Source organism: Pogoniulus pusillus, chromosome 16, assembly GCF_015220805.1.
Source record: "Pogoniulus pusillus isolate bPogPus1 chromosome 16, bPogPus1.pri, whole genome shotgun sequence".
Classification (NCBI taxonomy): Eukaryota; Metazoa; Chordata; class Aves; order Piciformes; family Lybiidae; genus Pogoniulus; species Pogoniulus pusillus.
In genome coordinates this window covers 8,418,943-8,439,421 of record NC_087279.1, presented here as the reverse complement: position 1 = coordinate 8,439,421, position 20,479 = coordinate 8,418,943, and the positions used below count along the sequence as shown (strand labels likewise).

Below are 20,479 nucleotides of genomic sequence, written 5' to 3'. Positions count from 1 at the left end.
AAGAGACCTCCAAGATCATCCAGTCCAACCTAGCACCCAGCCCTGTCCAATCAACTAGACCATGGCACTAAGTGCCTCATCCAGGCTTTGCTTGAACACCTCCAGGGACGGTGCCTCCACCACCTCCCTGGGCAGCCCATTCCAATGGCAATATGACTCTCTCTGTGAAGAGCTTCCTCCTAACATCCAGCCTACCTGGCCAAGTACTGGGTCCTGTACTTGGATCACAACAACCCTATGAACACTCCAGGCTTGGGGTAGAGTAGCTGGAAAGTTGACCAGCAGAAAAGGACCTGCGGGTGTCAGCTGACAGACAGCTGAACATGTGCTAGTGTGTGCCCAGGTGGCCAAGATGGCCAACAGCATCCTGGCCTGGATCAGCAATGGCATGGCCAGCAGGAGCAGGGGAGCGATTATGTTCCTGTACTCAGCACTGGAGAGATCACACCTTGAGTACTGGGTGCAGTTTAGGCCACTCACTACAAGGACATTGAGGTGCTAGACTGGGGTCAGAGTAGGGTAACAAAGCTGGGGAAGGGTCTGGAGAACAGGGCTGGTGAGAAGCAGCTGAGGGAACTGGGGGTGTTCAGTCTGGAGAAGAGGAGGCTGAGGGGAGACCTTCTGGCTCTCTGCAACACTCTGAAAAGAGGTTGGAGCCAGGTGAGGGGTGGTCTCTTCTCCCTAATATCAGGCAATAGAACAAGTGGAAATTGTGCCAGAGGAGGTTCAGGTTGGAGATTAGGAAACTTTTCTTTCCTCCAAGTGTGGTCAGGGATTGGAACAGGCTGCCAGGGAGGTGGAGATAATATTCAAGAAATGTGTGGACATGGCACTTTGGGACATGGTTTGATGGCCCTGGTGGTGTTGGGTTGATGGTTGGACTCAATGATCTTAGTGGTCTCTTCCAACCCAACCCAATTCTATGCTTCTATTTTTATGCACACACTAAGCCACCTGCAGTGAGAAAATGTGCACAGAGAAATGCCAACATAGATCCACGCCAGATAGATGCAAACAGCAAAACAAATGTCAGTTTTGAAGCACATATTTCCTTTCTGATAAAGGCACAGCATTTTGTGCCCCCAGCCTGTGTTGACAACCCTGGGGCCAACACTCTTACAAATGCTCCTTTTCAATTACGCAGGAAGATATTTGCTGTGCCAGCAGGTCAGAAACTCGAGTCCAGGTTTTCAGATTAAATTTTGCTGTAGGCATAAACGACTCAAAAAGATCTTTGCAATGTTGGTGTGGCTGTCTCCTACACAAAACCCGACATCCACTTTGAATAGTGCCTGCTGGCTTCCAGCTCAGCAGGGAGCTTCTGTGGTTTGAATGGAAATGAATGAAGTGAATTGAAACTGGACAAAGGCATCCCCCAAGCAGAACCCAGAAGGTGAAAGGATGACCTAAAGGCAGGGACTTGTGCAGGGTTGTCATATTAGATGCTGGTTGGACTCTTCAGCTACCTCACCTTGTACCATACCCTACTTGTTATGTCATCCATCTCGGCTACCGTGAGCTGTTAGACCATTCTCTCTTCAACACAGAATTCAAATCAGCCATTCTTGTTGCCAGTGTTGAAGCCTTTTTTGGAAGCCACACTCTGACCCTTCCTGAAGCCTGACTGCTGCTAGCTCAGATCTTCATTACACTGGTTGCCCTACTAAGCCCATTCCTTTCGACCAGAGATAAATATCCACACTTATAGTTTGCTTTATGTAGGCAGGACCCTTCCAGGCTGTGTTTGTAGCTGCAAAAGGAAGGGCTCTGTCTTCCCACCATGGCTCTTTGAGCACCAGCCTCTGCTGTAATGAAATCAAGGCAACCAACAGCTGAGTGTTATCCACTGCCTTCGAAGGGGCCCCTTTTTACTGCTCCCCACAGCCTCCCGCTTTGTTGTGTACAGACTGTGCAGTTTCATCATTCATTCTGACTGTTTGATTTAAGGTTCCATTCTCTAGGCAAAAAAAAAAAAGGCTGGCAAGGGAGGAAGGATGAAAGGAGGTGACACTTTGACAGCTCCTTTTTCACGGTAATGAGCAGAACTGCTCCTGTTCACCCTGCCCTTCTCTTTATAGAGCCACATGAAGGGAAGCAATAGTTGGTCCAGCTCTGCCTTCCAGGGACTGACTAGATAAAGTGGAGGGCTCAGGATGGGCTTTGTGTGGGCTCTGTCATGGCTTTGTTTAGAGGTTATTTTCTGTTTGTTTCTCCTCTATAATGGCAGGTAAATGCAGAGTAATGGCATCAGAGTTTCAGTTTGAGAACGGGAGGCAGCAAAGCTTCAATTACTTTCTGAGTCCTGTGCTGTGCATTAGGCTCACTCACAAAACACAGCTCCATTAATTCAGCTACTCCAGGGGAGCCTGCCCCAGAAAAGCTCACTTGGCTTGGAAGAGGAAGAAATAATTGCTACCTTTCCAGCATTAATAATCTTCTGTTCCAAAGCTCCCATCATTTGATAGAGGTAATTTAGGTCATAAGGAACCTGTACTCTAACTAGAAGAACTGACTTGCTTGATGCCAGACGGTGCTGTTTGAAGGAGCAGAGCCTTAACTGATATGGCTGGAGAAGTGCAATTTAAGCTGACTTTTAGTACTCTACAACCACTGCCAAGCATTAGGGATTGACACTTTCTCTGATTTATCTCAAGTACAGATCTAAATGCTTCAAAACTCTCAGTGTTTTAGATCTTTAATCAGGATTATTTGAGTTTAGGTCACTCATATACTGCATATTGGTTACCTCCAGTGCTTTAAATTTACCTCCTTTTAAGAATTGCTTATCTTAAAATGCATTTGGAGCATCATTTGGTAACTGTAAACATGAATGAATAAACAAAACCCCAAATCATTTGGAAACTGTAAATAAGGATGAACAAAAAAGACCCCAAAGCAAAGACAGCAAAGCAGGAGCAAGGGCAGGACTGACAGCAAAAGACCAGACCCAGTGTACAATTCTGCTGTACACTAATCACTCATCACTGCTCTGAAGGGTACCAACCTCCTGGTTACACTGAAAGGTCCCCCACTCAAAGGCAATGCATTTACCCAGGAATATCCTGCTAGCACTGGTAATATTTGATAGCCAGAAGACTTTTCCTTCTGCAAAACCAGTCACACCACAGCTAGAGCTTCAGCAGGACAGAAATAAAGCCCTTCAGACAACATAAGCTCTTATTTTTGGTTGTCCTTTTCCTCTGCTAAAGGAGTAGTCCCTGAGGACTGAGGATAGTAGTGGAAATGAAGCAGAGCTATTTACTTTCATTAATGAAAACACTTTTCAGACTAACTTTTGCTTATAGCAGTTCAATTTTTTTGTTGGGGTTTGTTTGGGGTTTTTGTTGGTTTTTTGATTTGTTTGGCTGAATTAGGAATCTGAGGAAAAAGGGCTTTGCATCTCAAGAAATTGCCTCTTCAATGTGAAACATTTTGCCTTCGTTGCTTTTTCATGTCTTAAGATCACAGAATCACAAAATGGGTTAGTTTGGAAAGGACCTTAAAGATCATCCAGTTTCAAGCCTCCTGTCATGGGCAGGAACACTTCCTACTAGACCAGATTGCTCAAGGTCTCATCCAACCTGGCTTTCAGCACTTCCAGCTTCCACTTGGAGCCTCTACACTTTCTCTGGGCAACCTGTTCCAGCCTCACCACCCTCCTGGGAAAGAATTGTCCTCCCAAAGTCTGACCTAAATCCAACTTTTTTCCGTTTGAAGCAATCACCCTTTGTCTTATCACTCTGTAGACAAAGTCCCTCTCCTGTCCAGCTCTCCTGTAGCCCCCTTCAAATCCTGGAAGGCTGCACTAGGGTGTCCCTGGAGCCTTCTCTTCTACAGCATTTAGAATTCTGATGTAGCTATACTGATTTCAGAACATTCAGATAGGAAAAATCAAAATACTGCAGCAGGAAAATGTCTACATAAAAGACAAAACTTTGTCTGCTTTTTCTTTTTGTCTAAGTGAAATTTTGCCTGATGTGACCTCAATAAACAACCAATTTAAGGTGTTTCCAAACTGTGAACTCTTCAGCCTGCATACTTGGCCTGTGTCAGAGCAGCTGCTGCAAGTGATCCCTCTGATTGCCTCAAGTCATGCAGATCTGTCAGGCCACCAAATTAACCCACTATGAGGAGCCTCCTTGATGTCTCTTCATAGAGATTAATTGTTTAGGTTGGAAAAGATCTTTGAGATGATTTAGTTCAACCATTAGCTGTCAGGTCACCACTAAACCACGGCCCAAAGCACCACATCTATCTACACAGCTTTGAAACCACTTCAGGGATGGGGACTCCACCACTGTCCTGGGCAGCATGTTCCAGGCCTTGACAGCCCCTTTGGGGAAGAAATTATTCCTCGTGTCCAACCTAAACCTCCCCTGGTACAACTTGAGGACATTTCCTCTTGCCCTGGCACTTGTTAGCTGGCAGAAGAGACTGACTCCCACAGTAGAAAGCATCTCTGAGATCTGTGCTTTCAAAGGGTGTGCCTGTGATGTGCAGGGTAAAATCTCTGAGATTAATCACACAGGGTTGGAGGTTGTATTGTGCAGCCCAGCAGCAGCCTCAGAAGGTTGGGCTGATGCACTAATGATGCCCTTGGCTCTAGTGTGGGCTTGCTGGGAGTCAACTCACCAATGCACCACAAACTCCAGGTGTACCTCCCATTGTGTTTATACTGTTGGAAATGCCACTTTTGGGTGTTTGATGGCACAGAACTGAGTAGCGTGACCTACTTTTCTGCACTATTCATAACCCTTGGCTTGGCTTTGCTTTGCTTGAGTAATTTTCTGTTAAGCAGAGTGCTACACAGACCTACCAGCTCCAGGAGTGTTAAAACAGTCCCAGCTCAGCTTCAGCCCAACAATGTTCTGCTTTGAAATGGGCTAACTTCACCATCTGTAGTTCCAGATTCTTTATGTTACGTGAACTAATGCCAAGGGCATGGGATGGGGGTCAAGCAGAGAGAATAAAAGCAGAGCAGATGTGCTGTGACTACTAGAGTTTTCAGCATTATGATTAATGTGACATCATGAACCTTCTCTGAAACCTTCTGCTGTGAAAAACAAAGCACAGGGCTGGATTTTGCCCTGTAGATTTATGGAAAGGGTTGGGGTCTTTCCACTGTAATCTGATTCCTAACACCTGGCACTTCTGCTCTTGGCAAGGGATAGTGGGTGATGTGGTGGCAATTAGCACTCCAGGCTCAGGCACCCTTCAGAGAACATTTTCTTTCCACAAGCAAGGAAGGCCTGCAACACATGGTCAGTCACAGCTTCTACAGCTTGTTTTTCAAGTGGTTTTAAGAAGGCTGCTGTGAAGGCTGAAGTCACTTGTTATACAGAAGTTTCTAAAGATGCCTCGGCCTCAAAGCTTACAGTTGACATTGTCCATTTTTTTTCTCTCCATAAGGTCCATTCCTTTGTGAAATGGCATTGGCAAAAAGAACAGAGTCACCATCCTGAGCTCCAGCACTCTGCAATAACCATCAGCCTTCATTCCATCCTTTATAGTTTCAGGCTCTGAAGCTGAGCTGCAATTTTGTGATCCTTTAAGGACATGCAGATCTATTCATCTGATCTGAGTTTAAGTGAAAAACTGTAAAAATGGATAACATCTCCTTTTTTCCCCCCATGATCTCTGTAAATAACAACCAAAGCCATTCTCTTGATAGATCTTGCATCTTTCAGGTTGCTTGCCTTGAGCATACAGATAGGTTCTATATCTGGAATGGAGGAAATACCTCTTCTCTTCTTCTCATCTTGGAGGTCTCCTCCAACCTGGTTGATTCTATCATTCTATGATTCTATAACAGACTGAAGGAAATACTCTGCTCATGCGATCTTCCTGCCCTTCTTTTTTACCTCTTTCAGACCTAAAAACCTCAGTTTGTGTTGGAGTTTCTCATTTGGGATTATCTCAGAACATAAAGCTTTAAGACCAGATGTATTTAACACAATTTTACTTCCAGTGCAGGGCATCCCTTCCTAGACTTTTAAATAGTTTGAGGGCAGCATTTCTGGGGGGCTTGTGACTGCAGCTTCCCTTAGGTGTTTCAGTGGCTGGTGTTCTGAATTGCTGAGAGTCAGATTGCCAAGCAAACACAGGAAAACCTATCAAGTATCACAAAGAGCACAAATACTGGAGAAGCAAATACCAGCCTGGATTGCAACCACTCTGCTAAGCAGGCAGGTGAGATGCTGACAAAGTTGAGAAAAGAAGTGCTGGAGAATGAAGAGAAGAGCACAGCAGACATGGACAGGGACTCCACAACAGCTCTGGCTGTGGTGAGAAGGCAGGCAAACAGAACTACCTGCAGCAACTACTTACAGTGCTGCTAAAGAGATGCCTCCTGACACTGAAAGCACAGAGCCTGCCTGTGTTGCATGGCTGAAGGTGAGCCAGCAGTGTGCTTAGGTGGCCAAGGCCAACAGCATCCTGGCCTGGAGTGGCAATAGTGAGACAGGCAGGACTAAGACAGTGATTGAACTCCTGTACTGGGCACTGGTGAGGCCACATCTTGAGCTCTGGGTGCAGTTTTGGATGTATCACTCCAAGAAGGACATTGAGGTGCTGGAGCAGGTCCAGAGAAAGACAATAAAGCTGGTGAAGGGTCTGGAGAACAGGGCTGGAGAGGAGCAGCTGTGTGACCTGGGGTTGCTTAGTCTGGAGAAGAGAAGGCTGAAGAGTGACCTCATGGCTCTCAGCAACTCCCTGAAAGGAGGTTGGAGTGAGGTGGGGATGGGTCTCTTCTGCCTAGTAAGAAGTGACAAGAGGAAATGGCCTTGAATTGCACCAAGAGAGGCTTAGGTTAGATATTAGAAGAAACTTCTTCATTGAAAGGATTCTCAAACACTGAAAGAGATTCCCCAGGGAGGTGTTCCAGAGACAATGTCCTGAGGGACATGGCTTAGCACCAGACCTGGCAGAGTTAGAGAATGGTTGGAGTCTGTGATCTTAAAGGTCATTTCCAAACAAAATGTCTTTATTATTCTATGATTCCATTTCCTAAAATCATTTATCACCTCATTCCTCAGAGTCCAAGCAGTTTTAAGTAGGGACAGGCCATCCACCTCTATGTGAGTATTCCTGGTAGTGTCTGAATAACTTGATGGTATTTAAATTCTTCTCACCTTGCCTGCTCTCTGCTGAGGATGGGGTTTAAGAATGTAGTTTGGTGGTGGGTTACATTATGACAAGTTCCTAATGGAGTCATGGATTGAATTCCTTTTACTATGTAGATTCCCCCCTCTTTTTCTGCATAGAGGAGCTTTTTGAGCCTTTAAGTTACTGATGAAATAGCATGGTTGCCCCTGAATTTATTATCAGGCTGGATTAATTTCTGTCTCTGGATGACTAACTCTAAAAGACAGCTGGTTGAAGAAAGCTGCTGAAACACAACATATTTCTTGCAAACCAAAGGGCATGTCTGAGTGGGGCTGGTCCCTCTAGCACTGCCAGATTTTTGTTATTCCACTATTATTTCATTTTTCTGGTGCTTAAGTTCAAAAAGCTCTTTGCTGAGCTGTGTTTTATTTTTTAAGCATGAACTTTACTAGGGTGACTTCACTCATCTTTGCCATATCACTGTCACTTTTGGCTTACAATCAAGGCCTCCTCCCCTGCAGATCATTAATTCTTCCATGTTCTGAGAGGAGAATCTTTTAGCAGAACAAATTAGTTTAATTTGTTTGAAAACTTGGATTGTCAGCATCTGTCTTTTGCGTCCTGAAGGAAAGTGTAATGAGGAGCTAAGAGTAAATAATTGCTTTGGAAAGGGACTCCGGAGATCATCCAGCCCAACCCCCCTGCTAAAGCAGGCTCAGCCACAGCAGGTTGCCTGGGATCACAATGTCCAGGGGCTCTGGAATCTCTTCAGAGAAGGAGACTCCACAAGCTCTCTGGGCAGCCTGCTCCAGGGCTCCAGCACCCTTACATTTAGATGGACTTTCCTGTGTTCCAGCTTGTGCCTATTGCACTAATAGGCACCCACTGTGTAAAGTCTGTCTCCATCCTCTTGTTCCCCACCCTTCAGGTATCACAGAATCATGGAATGCACTGGGCTGGAAGGGACCTCTAGAGATCACCTAGTCCCCTTGCAGTGAGTAGGGACATTCCCCACTAGACCAAGTTGCTCAGAGCCCCCTCAAGCCTAACCTTGAATTTCTTCAGGCCTCCACTGCCTCCCTGGGCCACCTGATCCAGTGCCATGTCCCTCCTAGTAGAGAACTTCCTCCTAATGTCCAGCTTAAATCTACCCTGCTCTGCTTCTACTGCCCCTTCTCCTACTGCTACAAGCGCTCCAAAACAGCCTCTCCCCAGCTTTCTCGTAGGTCCTCTTTAGGTACTGAAAGGCTGCTCAAAGGTCTCCCCAGAGCCTTCTCTCCTCCAGGCTGAACGGCCTCAACCCTCCCAGCCTGTCCCCATGGCAGAGCTGCTCCAGCCCTCTAATCATCTTTGTAGCTCTTCTCTGGACTCGCTCCAGTAGGTTCATGTCCTTCCTTTTGTTGAGGGCTCCATAGCTGGACACAGCACTCCAGGTGAGGTCTCACCAGAGCAGAGTGGCAGAATCATCTCTCTCGATCTGCTGGCCATGTGTGGTAGTTTAAAGCTAACTCTCTGGTCTAGTTCTAGATTATAAACATAGAAGAGGAAGAAATGCTAAAAGGTGAATAAAATAGAGGCCTCACCTTGTGTACTGGGCTCAGCTTTGGGCCCTCACTCCAAGAAGAACACTGAGGTGATGGAGTGGCTTCAGAAAAGGGCAGCAAAGCTGGTGAAGAGTTTGGAGAACAAACAGAGGAGCAGCTGAGGGACCTGGGGTTGTTTAAACTGGAGAAAAGGAGGCTCTCTGCAGCTCCCAGAAAGGAGGGTGGATTCAGGTGGGAGTTGGTCTCTCCTCTCTAGTATCAGGCCATAGAATGAGAGGAAATGGCCTGAAATTGTGCCAGGAGAAGTTCAGGTTGGAGATCAGTTAAAATTTCTTCCCTGCCAGAGTGGCCAGGTGTTGGAACAGGCTGCTCAGGGAGGTGATAGAGTCACCATCCCTGGAAGTGTTATAAAAACATGTGGACATGGCACTCTGGGACACGGTTTAATGGCCATGGTGGTGTTGAGTTGAAGGTTGGACTCATGATCTTGTAGGTCTTTTCTAAACAAAACAATTCTGTGCTTTCCCTGACAGAGAGCCCAATCTCAAGAAATGAGCTGAAAGGAGTGGGAGAGTGTTTTGTCCCTGACTTTTATACATGGCACTAATGTTCAGTCTCTGCTGTCATTAAGGAAAGATATGCTGCATCACCTTGGAAGCTTGGCCAGGAAAAGCTGCCCATTTTCTTGGGGAAAGGCTACAAAGTGAGGGAGATGTGATGAAGCTTGTCAGAGCAGCCAGCTGAGGGAAGGAGATGCATGGCTGCCACTGGAGGGGTCCCTCATGCTGCTGACTATTTTCAGGCACTAATCCGAGAGACAGTGGCTGCAGAAACAGTGACTACCGTCCGAGGGGTAGCAGGAGTCTGATTACAGCCAGAAGGGCAGGAGGAGACAGCTTTAAAAGGCAGCTGCATGTGTCAGACGGCCTGTGTGAGATGACAAAGCTCACACTACCTATTTGTTTCTGTGGCAGGGTTTGCAGCACACTCTGACCTCTCTGTCCCCAGGAAGGTGAGTGTGGGGGAGCTGCTAAGGGCTGGCTCCAGCAGGTTGAACAAACGCTGCCTCCGTAGAGCAATCTGAGGAAGCCTGAGGCACGGTGAAAGCACATCCCCCCCCCTCGGTGAAGGGACAGGGTCCCTGTGTGTGGCATGGCTATTGTGCTCACAGATTTACCCCTCACAGAGCAAATAAAGCAAGCCTGATGAAAAGGAGGATTTAGTGAGAAAGCAGGGAAAAGTCCCCAGGAGCAAAGGCTGTGTGAGGAAGAGCCCAGCCCTGAAAGGGCCAGAGAACTGGCTACAGCTCCAGCGTCAGAACCAGCACACAAGTACAAGCTTCCCTGGGGACCAGGGCACTTGCATTAATTTACACGGATCTGAAGTAAAGAGCTTACTGTTATTCTGGGAAAGAAGCATTATTAATGTTAGAAAGAAGCACAGGGCTCTCATTGCATTTGAAATAAACCCTGCCCCGGCAGAGAAAGAGATGCTTGACATTGCCCTCCATGGCAGCTTCACGTATTTAAATTGCTCAGCATACTTCTCTTTACCACATACAGCTGTACCTCCATTATCCCCTTCTGCCTCCTGAGGAGCAGCTGAGGGAACTGAGGTTGCTCAGCCTGGAGAAAAAGAGGCTGAGGGGAGACCCTCTGGCTCCTTACAACTCTTTGCATTCCATGTATAAAGGATTCCTACTCAATAACACATGTGAATGCTGATGGATAATTAAGTAATTTGGGACACTGACCGTGCGTATGGGAAGCAGTTTTGGTATTTTATGAGCCCTTCCTCTGACCTCTGTAATTACTGTGCTGCTGGCAGAAACCCTCTGTGAGCATCTCCATTATGAAGCCCATTTCCATTCTAAATGACCTTCCTTTTCATTTGTTACACTGGGATCAAAAAAGGGTTGTTGCATTAGGCGAGTCCTTCCAATTATATTTAAGAGAAGAAGAATCTGTAAACTTTATGAAGCATTCACTTTCTGAGCCACCTCCAATGTACTATAGAGCAGCCAACTTATATTTGGCAAGAACAATGCACATCAAACTAACCTAAAGTCCTTTTCTGACAGGGAAAATGGCTGAGTGGCTAAAAAGAAGCAGTAGATGTGACATTGTTAGTGGAGTAGAATTGTTGTATATATAAATCATAGGACTGGTGGGTAAGTTCTCCATGGGAAAGCTGTGTGCCCCTGCGGCCAAGAAGGCCATGGCATCCTGGGGGGCATTAAGAAGAGCGTGTTCAGCAGACAGAGGGAGGTTCTCCTTCCTGTCTACTCTGCCCTGGGGAGGCACCACCCAAAATACTGCAGCCAGTTCTGGGCTCCCCAGTTCAGGAGGGTCAGGGATCTGCTGGAGAGAGTCCAACATAGAGCTACAAGGATGATGAAGGGACTGGAGCACTGCCTGATGAGGAAAGGCTGAGAGCCCTGGGGCTGGTTAGGCTGGAGAGGAGAAGACTGAGAGTGGATCTAATCAATGTTCATCAATATCTGAGAGCTGGGGGTCAGGAAGGAAGGGACAGGGACAGCCTCTGCTCACTTATGCTCTGGCACAGGACAAGGGCAATGGATGGAAACTGCAGCACAGGGGGTTCCACTTAAACGTGAGGAAGATCTTTACTGTAAGGGTCCCAGAGCATTGGAACAGGCTCCCAGAGAGGTTGTGGAGTCTCCTTCTCTGGAGACTTTCCATCTCTCTCTGGATGTGTTCTTGTGTGACCTGTGCTAGATTCTCTGGTCCTGCTCTGGCAGGGGGGTTGGACTAGAAGATCTCCAGAGGTCCCTTCCAACTCCTAACATGCTGTGTCTGTATTAGAATACATGGATGGTGTCACCTTGAGCTGGAGCAAAACCTACCAAAAAGGAAGGAGTTCAGGGAATAGCTGTTAATGATTTCTTCTAGGATAGAGTGGAGGTCACCAGAATCTGTCCAGGGACCTGGCCACTACATTCACTTAGGCTTCAGCTTTTGAAGGAGAAATTACAAGCACACAGTTGCCACCCAGCTGGGAGGGAAGAACAGTATTTAGAGGTTAGTCTCTATATCATACTGGACAATGGGAAAAGTAGTCCAGAATGGGAAAAGCATTTAGTCCAAACTACACCCATAGGTTTTGGGTTTCTGTACAAGAGGAGGAGGTGATTCTCTATGAGAAGAAAGAGTTTTCTGCTACCTGTAGCAGATGTGTAAGGAAGGGAACTGAGTGGGACAAACTGCGATGCCAATGATTGTGTGCTGCTTGACTTAGCTCTTTCATAGATGATAGAATTGTTATGGCTGGAAAAGACCTTTAGGATCAAGTTCAACTATTATCTAACTCTGGCAAGGTTAAACTATGTCCCTCAGCACGTCTACATCTTTTAAACATTACCAGGGATGGAGATTCAACCACCTCCTTGGGCAGCCTGCTCCAGGGCTTGAGAACCCTTTCTGGGAAGAATTTTTTCTAATATCCAACCTGGTGCAACTGGAGACCAATTCCTCTTGTCCTATAACTTATTACTTGGAAGAAGAGACTAACAACCACCTCCAAGCTCCCTTCAGGGAGCTGTAGAATCTTTCCCCTCAGCATCCTTTTCTCCAGACTAAACACCCCTATCCTCTCAGATGCTTCTCACCAGCCTTTTTTTCCAGACCCTTCACCATTTCCTACCAGTTTGGACATCTCTGTGCCACACTGTGGAATATCTGGAATGATGGCATTACAAGTAGTGCAGAGCTGTTGAATATGACCACAGGCATGCAAGTCACAATCATTGTTAAGCAGCTCTGCTCTTAAACTGTATAAGCCTCGAGCTGTATGACACAGGCAGGGAGACAGAACTGCTTTCTGGCTTCCATAAACTCAAGATCCATTAAAAGGTCTGACGCGTGGAAGCTGGCCTGGGCGTGTGCTAAGTGTGCCACAGGGCTTAAAAAGGGGTGTAGTTTCCACATGGTCAGTCTAGCACCATTCCTGAGCTTTGCACTCACTTCAAAGGAGCATGCAATTGTAACTACTACAAATGAAGATTATACAACAATGAACGTTCCATTTGCATCTTTAAACTCCTAACATTTGTTTTGATGTAACCCATAAATGTTCCTGCTCTGCAAGGCCCTGTTGACATTTCTAATTGTCTTACACTACTTCATCTCTACCTGTTAAAAGGAGACTTCATCCTTCATCCTACTTCAGCAAAGCAGCTCTGCGGGACATGAATTCATCTTACATCTTTGGTGCTGGTGCTAGGGAAAACTTTATAGACTGGATCACACTAACAGTGTGATGTCTCAGCACCCAGAGTTGTAGTATTCATCCAGATAGCTCTGTAAATGACAGTCATCTTGGACACTATGTGCCCTCACAGTGTTTACAGCATCCTATAGGTGTTTCAATAAAGGCTTTTATCTTCTGCCACCACAGAGAGATTAACATACACAATGCCTGCAGAAAGACACTGGAGACAATCATTATTTTTAGTCTTTCCTCACTTCATGAGCAGTACAATAGCTGTGATGCTACAAATAACTCACTATGACTTCTCATAAGCAAACAGAGGAAGTATAAGTTTAGGAAGAGACAGGGAGCTCAGAATAGACAATGTATTAAAATAGTGGGCTTAGGAGGGGCAGGAAAAATATACAAATATTAGCTTTGCTTCAGGGCAGGAAAAATATAAACAAGATTTCACTCCAAAGGTTGATTTGAAGCTTGGGCAGAAATGTTAGATGATGTAATTTTTCGTTTGAGGCCCCCACTACATATTGTTTTTTGTTTGGAGACTCCTACTCTATTATTGTGTGGCTTTAGGAAGGTGTTTTAAGTTTGCTCAGCTGAAGTATTGCAAATTCCGCCAGTGAGAAAGAAACAAAGTCACAGCAGAATATAAATGTGCTGGCCACAAGTTGGCTGTGGATGGTTTTCTTATACCCAGATGGGCACCAGCATCTAGTCTGTACCAGCCATAGTGTGGCCAGCAGGACCAGGGTAGTGCTTGTCCTTGTGCTCAACACTGGTGAGGCCAGACCTTGAGTACTGGGTTCAGTTTTGGGCACCTCAAACACAAAAAGGACAGTGAGGTCCTAGAACAGGTCCAGAGAAGAGCCAGGTATCACAACAAAGAGAAACACTGGAGAGACAAATACCAGCCTGGATTGCAACCACTCTGCTAAGCAGGCAGGTGAGATGCTGACAAAGTTGAGAAAAGAAGTGCTGGAGAATGAAGAGAAGAGCACAGCAGACATGGACAGGGACTCCACAACAGCTCTGGCTGTGGTGAGAAGGCAGGCAAACAGAACTACCTGCAGCAACTACTTACAGTGCTGCTAAAGAGATGCCTCCTGACACTGAAAGCACAGAGCCTGCCTGTGTTGCATGGCTGAAGGTGAGCCAGCAGTGTGCTTAGGTGGCCAAGGCCAACAGCATCCTGGCCTGGAGTGGCAATAGTGAGACAGGCAGGACTAGGGCAGTGATTGAACTCCTGTACTGGGCACTGGTGAGGCCACACCTTGAGCACTGGTGTCCAAGAAGGACATTGAGGTGCTGGAGCAGGTCCAGAGAAGCACAATAAAGCTGGTGAAGGCTCTGGAGAACAGGGCTGGAGAGGAGCAGCTGAGGGACTTGCAGTTGCTTAGCCTAAAGAGGAGGCTGAGAGACCTCATTGCTCTCTACAGCTATCTGAAAGGAAGTTGGAGTGAGGTGGGTGTTGGTTTCTTCACCCAAGTAGTAAGTGATATGAGAAGAGGAAATGGCCTCAAAATGCACCAGGAGAAGTGCATTTCTTCCCCACACAGGTTGTCTGTCCCTGAAATAGGCTACTCAGGACAGTGGTGGAGTCACCAACACTGGAGGGGTTTCAAAACCATGTGTATGCAGCGCTGAGGGACATGGTTTAGTGATGACCTGGCAGTGCTAGGTTAATGGTTGGACTTGATGAAAGGTCTTCAGCAACCAAAACAATTCCATGATTCCATGACTAGTTGAACAGCATTCACAAGAAATGGAGCCTCAGCCACCAGGCCAGAACTGGCTCTGTACACGTGACAGAACTAGCAGGAAATGCCTGAACTGCTATCACCTAGCTAAGGTGAAAAAGCAAGTGTGCTGCCAATGGATTCTGAACAACTGTCAGCAATTCCTTCTGAGGCTTTCTTGAAGCAGTACTGCATTGAGTCCTACTGCTGTGTGTCTGAGGAGTAATCTCAGCTCTCTGTAGACCAGCATCCTTATTTTGGCCTCCTTTCCACTGAAAGACCCCATTATGTTACAGATCCCTACCAAGCAAATCAGTGAGCAGCTTCTAATTTCCCTCTGGCTGTACGTCGTGGTTTTTAAAGATAGCTGACAGAAATGAAGCTCTCAAATGAAATTGGGGAAGGAAAAACAGAGTTGTATTTGGAGAGAGAGACAGAGAAGACATCACAAAACAATTACTGCACCCATGGCAAACGCCCCTGAATTTTCCCCCTACCCAAAACTAAATCTGTATTCCCCCGTGCTCCAATCCTCCCCCCCTCAATGCCTCTGCCATCCAAGAGCCCTAAACACAAGCCTCTGGAGGCCCCAAACCAGGCCTATTGCTTACATGTTTTTCCTGATAAAGTGGCTCCTGGCAGACACAGGGCATGAGGAGGAGGAAAGGAGAACGAGCTGGTCTTGCTGTGAGTTTATAAAGAGATAGCAGAATTATGGGATTGAATAACAGTCTTCTAGTCCCCAGAAGACTTTTTTAATCCTACAGTTCTCAACCTGGGACACTATTGCAGAAGATGTGTTTGGAGGTGTTCACTAAGCCACAAGCAGGGACCTTTCAACCTGAGTTCCAACACTGCGATGTTAGAGGCAATTTTTGACCGGCTGAAACTCACCTATAGTGCTGCAGTTCTGACTCCAGCTGTTGGATGTATATTTGCAGATGTGGCACCTCATTGGCTTTCACTTCCAGCTCCTTCACTTTGCCAAGGCTGTTAAGGACAGCATGTCTTGCCTCTTCAACCTTCTTCCTCATCTCTGCTTGTTCCCTCTTCAGGTTACGGTTGCAGTCTTCCAGACTGACCAGCGCTTCCTGAGAGCTCTTCAGCTCTCTTTCCAGCTCTTGGTTGAACCTAATTGCTTCTTCAATTTGCCCATCCCTGGAGCTCCGGATGAGTTCAGCTTCCTTCAGAACACTTTGAAGGCACTTGGGCTGGGAATGGGTTTGGGTTAGCAGTTTCTTACTCCCTATAAAACAGGTCCCCTTTTCCTTATGGCTAGCATGGCTTTTCCGCAGTCCTACCTGCATGAACAGGAAGAGAGGGCAGGGAGAAATCAATGTGTTTTAATGCAGCTGGCATTTCAACCAAGACTGAAAATGGCTGGATTGTGGTGACTGTGGTTGGCTTGGCCTGGGTTTAATGACATATAGTCAACTAGCAACTAATACAACCTCGATGTGGGGAGAGAGTGCAACCTCAGCAAGTTCACTGATGATAGCAAATGGGGAAGGGTAGATGACACCCTATCAGGCTATGCTGCCATCCAGTGAGACCTGGACAGGCTGGAGAGCTGGGCAAAGGAAAACCTCATGAAGTTCAGTAAGGACAACTGTAGAGTCATGTATCTGGGGAGGAGCAATACCAGGCACCAGTACAGACTAGCAATCATCATACTGTAAAGCAGCCCCATGGAGTCCTAGTGGACAGCAAGTTCTCCATGGGACAGCAACGTGCTCTCGTGGCCAACAGCATACTGGGGTCCATCGAGAGAAGCATGTCCAGCAGATCTAGGGAGGTTCTCCTGCCCCTCTACTCTGCCCTAGTGAAACCACACCTGGAATACTGTGTCCAGGTCTGGGCTCCCCAGTTCAAGAGAGAAACAGATCTGCTGGAGAGAATTCAACATAGAGCTACAAGGGTGATGAAGGGACTTAAACATCTGCCCTCTGAAGAAAGACTGAGAGGGAATCATATTAGGGTCAAGCTATGAGAGTTGGGGTTCTTCAGCCTGGAGAAGAGAAGGCTTTGAGGACACCTAGTAGTAGCCTTCCAGAGTCTGAAGGGGGCCTATAGGAGGGCTAGGGAGGGATTATTTACAAGGTCTTGTAATGACAGGATGAGAAGTAATGGGTTTAAACTGGCAGAGGGGAGACTTAAACTGGATGTTAGGAAGAAGTTCTTTACAGTAAGGATGGTGAGACACTGGCACAGGTTGCCCAGGGAGGCTGTGGCTGCTCCCTCCCTGGAGGTGTTCAAGACTAGGTTGGATGAGGCCTTGAGTGACTTATTCTAGTGGAAGGTGTCCCTGTCTATGGCAGGGGGTTGGAGCTTCCAATCTAAATCATTCTATGATTCTGTAAGTATCTGAGGGGTGAGTGCTAAAAACAAAGTGCCAGGCTCTTTTCAGTGGTGTCTCATCATAGGACAAGGAGCAACAGGTACATGCTGGAACACTGTAAGTTCCACCTCTTTCACTTTTCCAGTGAAAATGGTCCAAGTTGCTTTCACCTGCCATGGCTGGACACTGCAAAGATGGACAGCAAGCTAAAGCCAAATGGAAGTGTCATGTGTGGACTTGAGCTCTCTGTGTTGCTAGTATTAATCCAAATCTGACCAAACCCACCAGATCAAGTGGTGAACTCAGACTGTCAGCACTTCACCTGTTTCATGCTATTTCATGCCAGAGTAGTTTAACTGCTGGTAGGTTAGTTTGCCCTTCACCTCAGCCAGTGCAGCAGAACCAGAAACCGGACAGAAATCCGGCCCAGAATTAATGGAGCTCAGTGGAGGAGTCAGAGATTACTCACCAGCCAGTCTGCAGAACTGGCTCCAGCTCTGAACTCTCCTGACCACACTCTGAAGAAAATACACCTCCACTGTTGCTGAGGCAAAGCTCTTGGGTCTTAATGAGTCATTGAATGTACATGTGCAGGTGAGAATACAAAAGTTACTTTGGGAAAAAACCCACCAGGGTGTATAGTCTCTACAAGCTTGGGGCAGAGAGGCTGGAAAGCAGCTGGTGGAAAAGGATCTGGGGTGCTGGTGAATGGGTGACTAAACATGAGCCAGCCTGTGCCCGGGTGGCCAAGAATGCCAAAGGCATCCTGGCTTGGAGCAAAACCAGTGTGTCTAGCAGGAGAGAGAAGTGGTAGTGCTCCTGTACTTGGCCCTGGTGAGGCCACAGCTTGAGTACTGTGTTCAGTTTTGGATGCCACAGTATAGGAAAGACACTGATGTGCTGGACAGTGCCCAGAGAAGACCAGCGAGGCTGCTGAGGGGTCTGGAGTGCGTCATATGAGAAGCAGGAGAGGGAGCTGGGGTTGTTTAGTCTGGAGAAGTGAAGGCTGAGGGGAAATCTTACTGCTCCCTACCACTATGTGAAAGCAGGCTGAAGTAAGGCCAGTGTTGGTTTCTTCTCCCAAGTAACTAATGACAGGAAGAGAGGAACGGCCTGAAATTGTGATGGGGAGGTTTAGGTTGGAGATTAGGAAAAAACTTCTCTCCTGCAAGAGTGGTCAGTCGTTGGAACAGGCTGCCCAGGGAGGTGCTGAAGTCACCATTGCTGGAGGTGTTCTAGAAGCGTGTAGGTGCAGCTCTTCAGGATATGGTTTAGTGGTCATGGTAGCTGCATTATGCTTGGACTTGATCTTGAAAGTCGTTTCCAACCTTAATGCTTCTATGACATATGTGATATAGTGTATTATTGTACATAGTATGTACACAGTATGCAGTATATAGATGTTACATAGTATGCAACTGCCTGGCTGCATGTGCAATAGAAAAAGCAGCACTACACACCTGAGTTTGTGAAACTGAGCTCCCTCCAGATTGAGCCAGGTGGCTTTCAGTGCATCCTGTAAATATATGTAACATCACCCTGGTGAAAAGACAGCTTTTCACCTTAGAAAGGCTACATAACTGACCTTTGATAAAAACTTAATGCCAGAGATGTCAGAGGAATCCAGGTTCATGCCAGCTCTCCAAATAAATCGATCTGGGGACAAGAGTTTGTTAATGCTGGATGCTTCTGGAAGAGTAGCATCTGTCCTAACCTACACAGGTTACAGAGTAGTTTCAGTTGGAAAATACTTTTCGGTCCATCAAGTCCATCTGCTCTCTGTCTCTGCGAAGGTTGGGGCTAAACCACACTCCTCAGCACCACATCTCTGCTTCTTCTGAAACGCTTACAGGGATATGGATTCAGCCACATCCCTGGGGAACCTGTTCCAATGTTTGAGGGCCCCTTCAGCAAAGTTCAGAATCATAGAATGACTGAACTGTTTTGATTGGAAAAGACTTTGAAGGTCATTGAGTCCAGCCACCAACCATGCCCCAAACTGCTATGACCACAGCTGAACACCTCCAGGGATGGTGATTCCAGCACCTCCCTCGGCAGCCTGTTCCAATGCCTGGCCACCCTTTCAGTAAAGAACCTGTTGCTAAAATTCAACCTGAGACTCCCCTGGTTTACTTCGAGGCGCAACTGAAGCCGCAGGCAGCCGAGGGAAGGCTTTGCGGACCGGCTACAGGGACCGGGGCCCCGCACTCACCTGCAGGGCCAAGCAGCGGGCATCGCTGCTCTGCAGGGCAGCCCGCATGTCCTCCACCAGCTCCCGCAGGCTGCCGTTCTCCTCCTCCAGCTTGGCGATGCGGTCCTCGGCCTGCTCCAGCGCCACGATCTCCTCGTAGCACTCCCGCGAGCAGAGCCCCGCCGGAGGCCGTTCTGCCGCCGCCTCCCCCGAGGGTCTCCCGGGCGCGGCAGGCGCGGGCGGCTCCCGGAGGCGGCGGCGGCGGCGGGGGCTGCGCAGGCGGATCTGGGTCTCGATGTGCTCGCTCTCCCGGCCCAGCGGCAGCCGCGGCACGGTACAGCGGAGGCCGCTGCCCGCCTTGGTGCTGAAGTAGCCGCAGAGGCGGGCGTGGAACTGGCGGAAGGTGAGCTCGGGGGCCAGGCCCTCCCACAGCCCCGCGCACTCCTCGGGGTCGGCCGCCGCCTCCGCCGCCTCCTCCAGCCCCAGCACCTGGCACAGCGTCCGGAAATCCTCGCCGGGGATCCTGCCCGCCCCGGCGCAGTCCAGGTGGTGGAAGATCTCCTGCAGGTACTGGTCCAGGCCGGTGGCCAGCACCACGATCTCGTTCTCCACGCCGCGGTCCAGCCCGTAGTGGTAGGCCAGGGCGCTCACCAGCCACTGCGTGCGCCGCGCCGGCCGCCCGTACGGGTCCCAGCCCTCCGCCGGCTCCATCGCGCCCGCCCGCCCCGCCGCGCTCCCCGGACCATGCTGATCGCGCCCGCCGCTCCGCCGCCTGCGCCCCCGCCCCGCCTCGCAGCCCGCCCCGCCCGGCCTCCGCGGCCCGGGGCGGGACGGCGGCCCGGGGGCTGCCACCGTCTCGCTGCGGGCTCCTGCGCCGCCGCCGGGGGAGTCAGCGTTTTGGGCGGGCAGGTGCCGTTCCGCTCCGTCTCGGGCGGAGATGTCAGGAACGTGTTCTCAGATGTCGGGAACAAGGGGCCAGGCAAGCCCAAGCTGGAAGTTTGTTTCTGACTCCTGCAGTGGTTCGTTTATGGTGCTTGTCCCGCACCAATGAAGAACAGCGTCACAGAATCCACTTCGGCAAGAAACAGACCCATAGACTCTCAGCATGCTGGGGGTTGGATGAGATGACCTTTGGAGGTGCCTTCCAACCCAGACCATCCTATGATTATCTAGTCCTACCTCTCTGCTAAAGCAGGGCACCCACAGCAGCTTGCCCAGGACCACAATGGCCAGGTGGAGGAATCTCGCAGCCTCTCTAGCCAGCCTGCTTCAGGGCTCCAGTATCCTGACACCAAACAAGTCAGAGGAGGGGAGTGAAGGACACAATGTCTAGAGC

General features: G+C 48.3%; 1 protein-coding gene across 6 annotated transcripts in view; it reads right to left on the bottom strand.

Moving 5' to 3' along the window:
* Positions 1–19,884, bottom strand: part of EFCC1 (EF-hand and coiled-coil domain containing 1) — a 52,330-nt gene extending 32,446 nt beyond the window's left edge. For all 6 annotated transcript variants that reach the window (XM_064156314.1, XM_064156316.1, XM_064156317.1 and 3 more), the window contains exons 1-2: positions 19,165–19,884; positions 15,509–15,915 (exon numbers count right to left, since the gene is read on the bottom strand). In XM_064156314.1, the coding sequence (XP_064012384.1) occupies positions 15,509–15,915; positions 19,165–19,854 (1,097 nt within the window). In that variant the 5' untranslated portion in view covers positions 19,855–19,884. The remainder of the gene's footprint in view (positions 1–15,508; positions 15,916–19,164) is intronic.
* Positions 19,885–20,479: the final 595 nt, after the last annotated feature.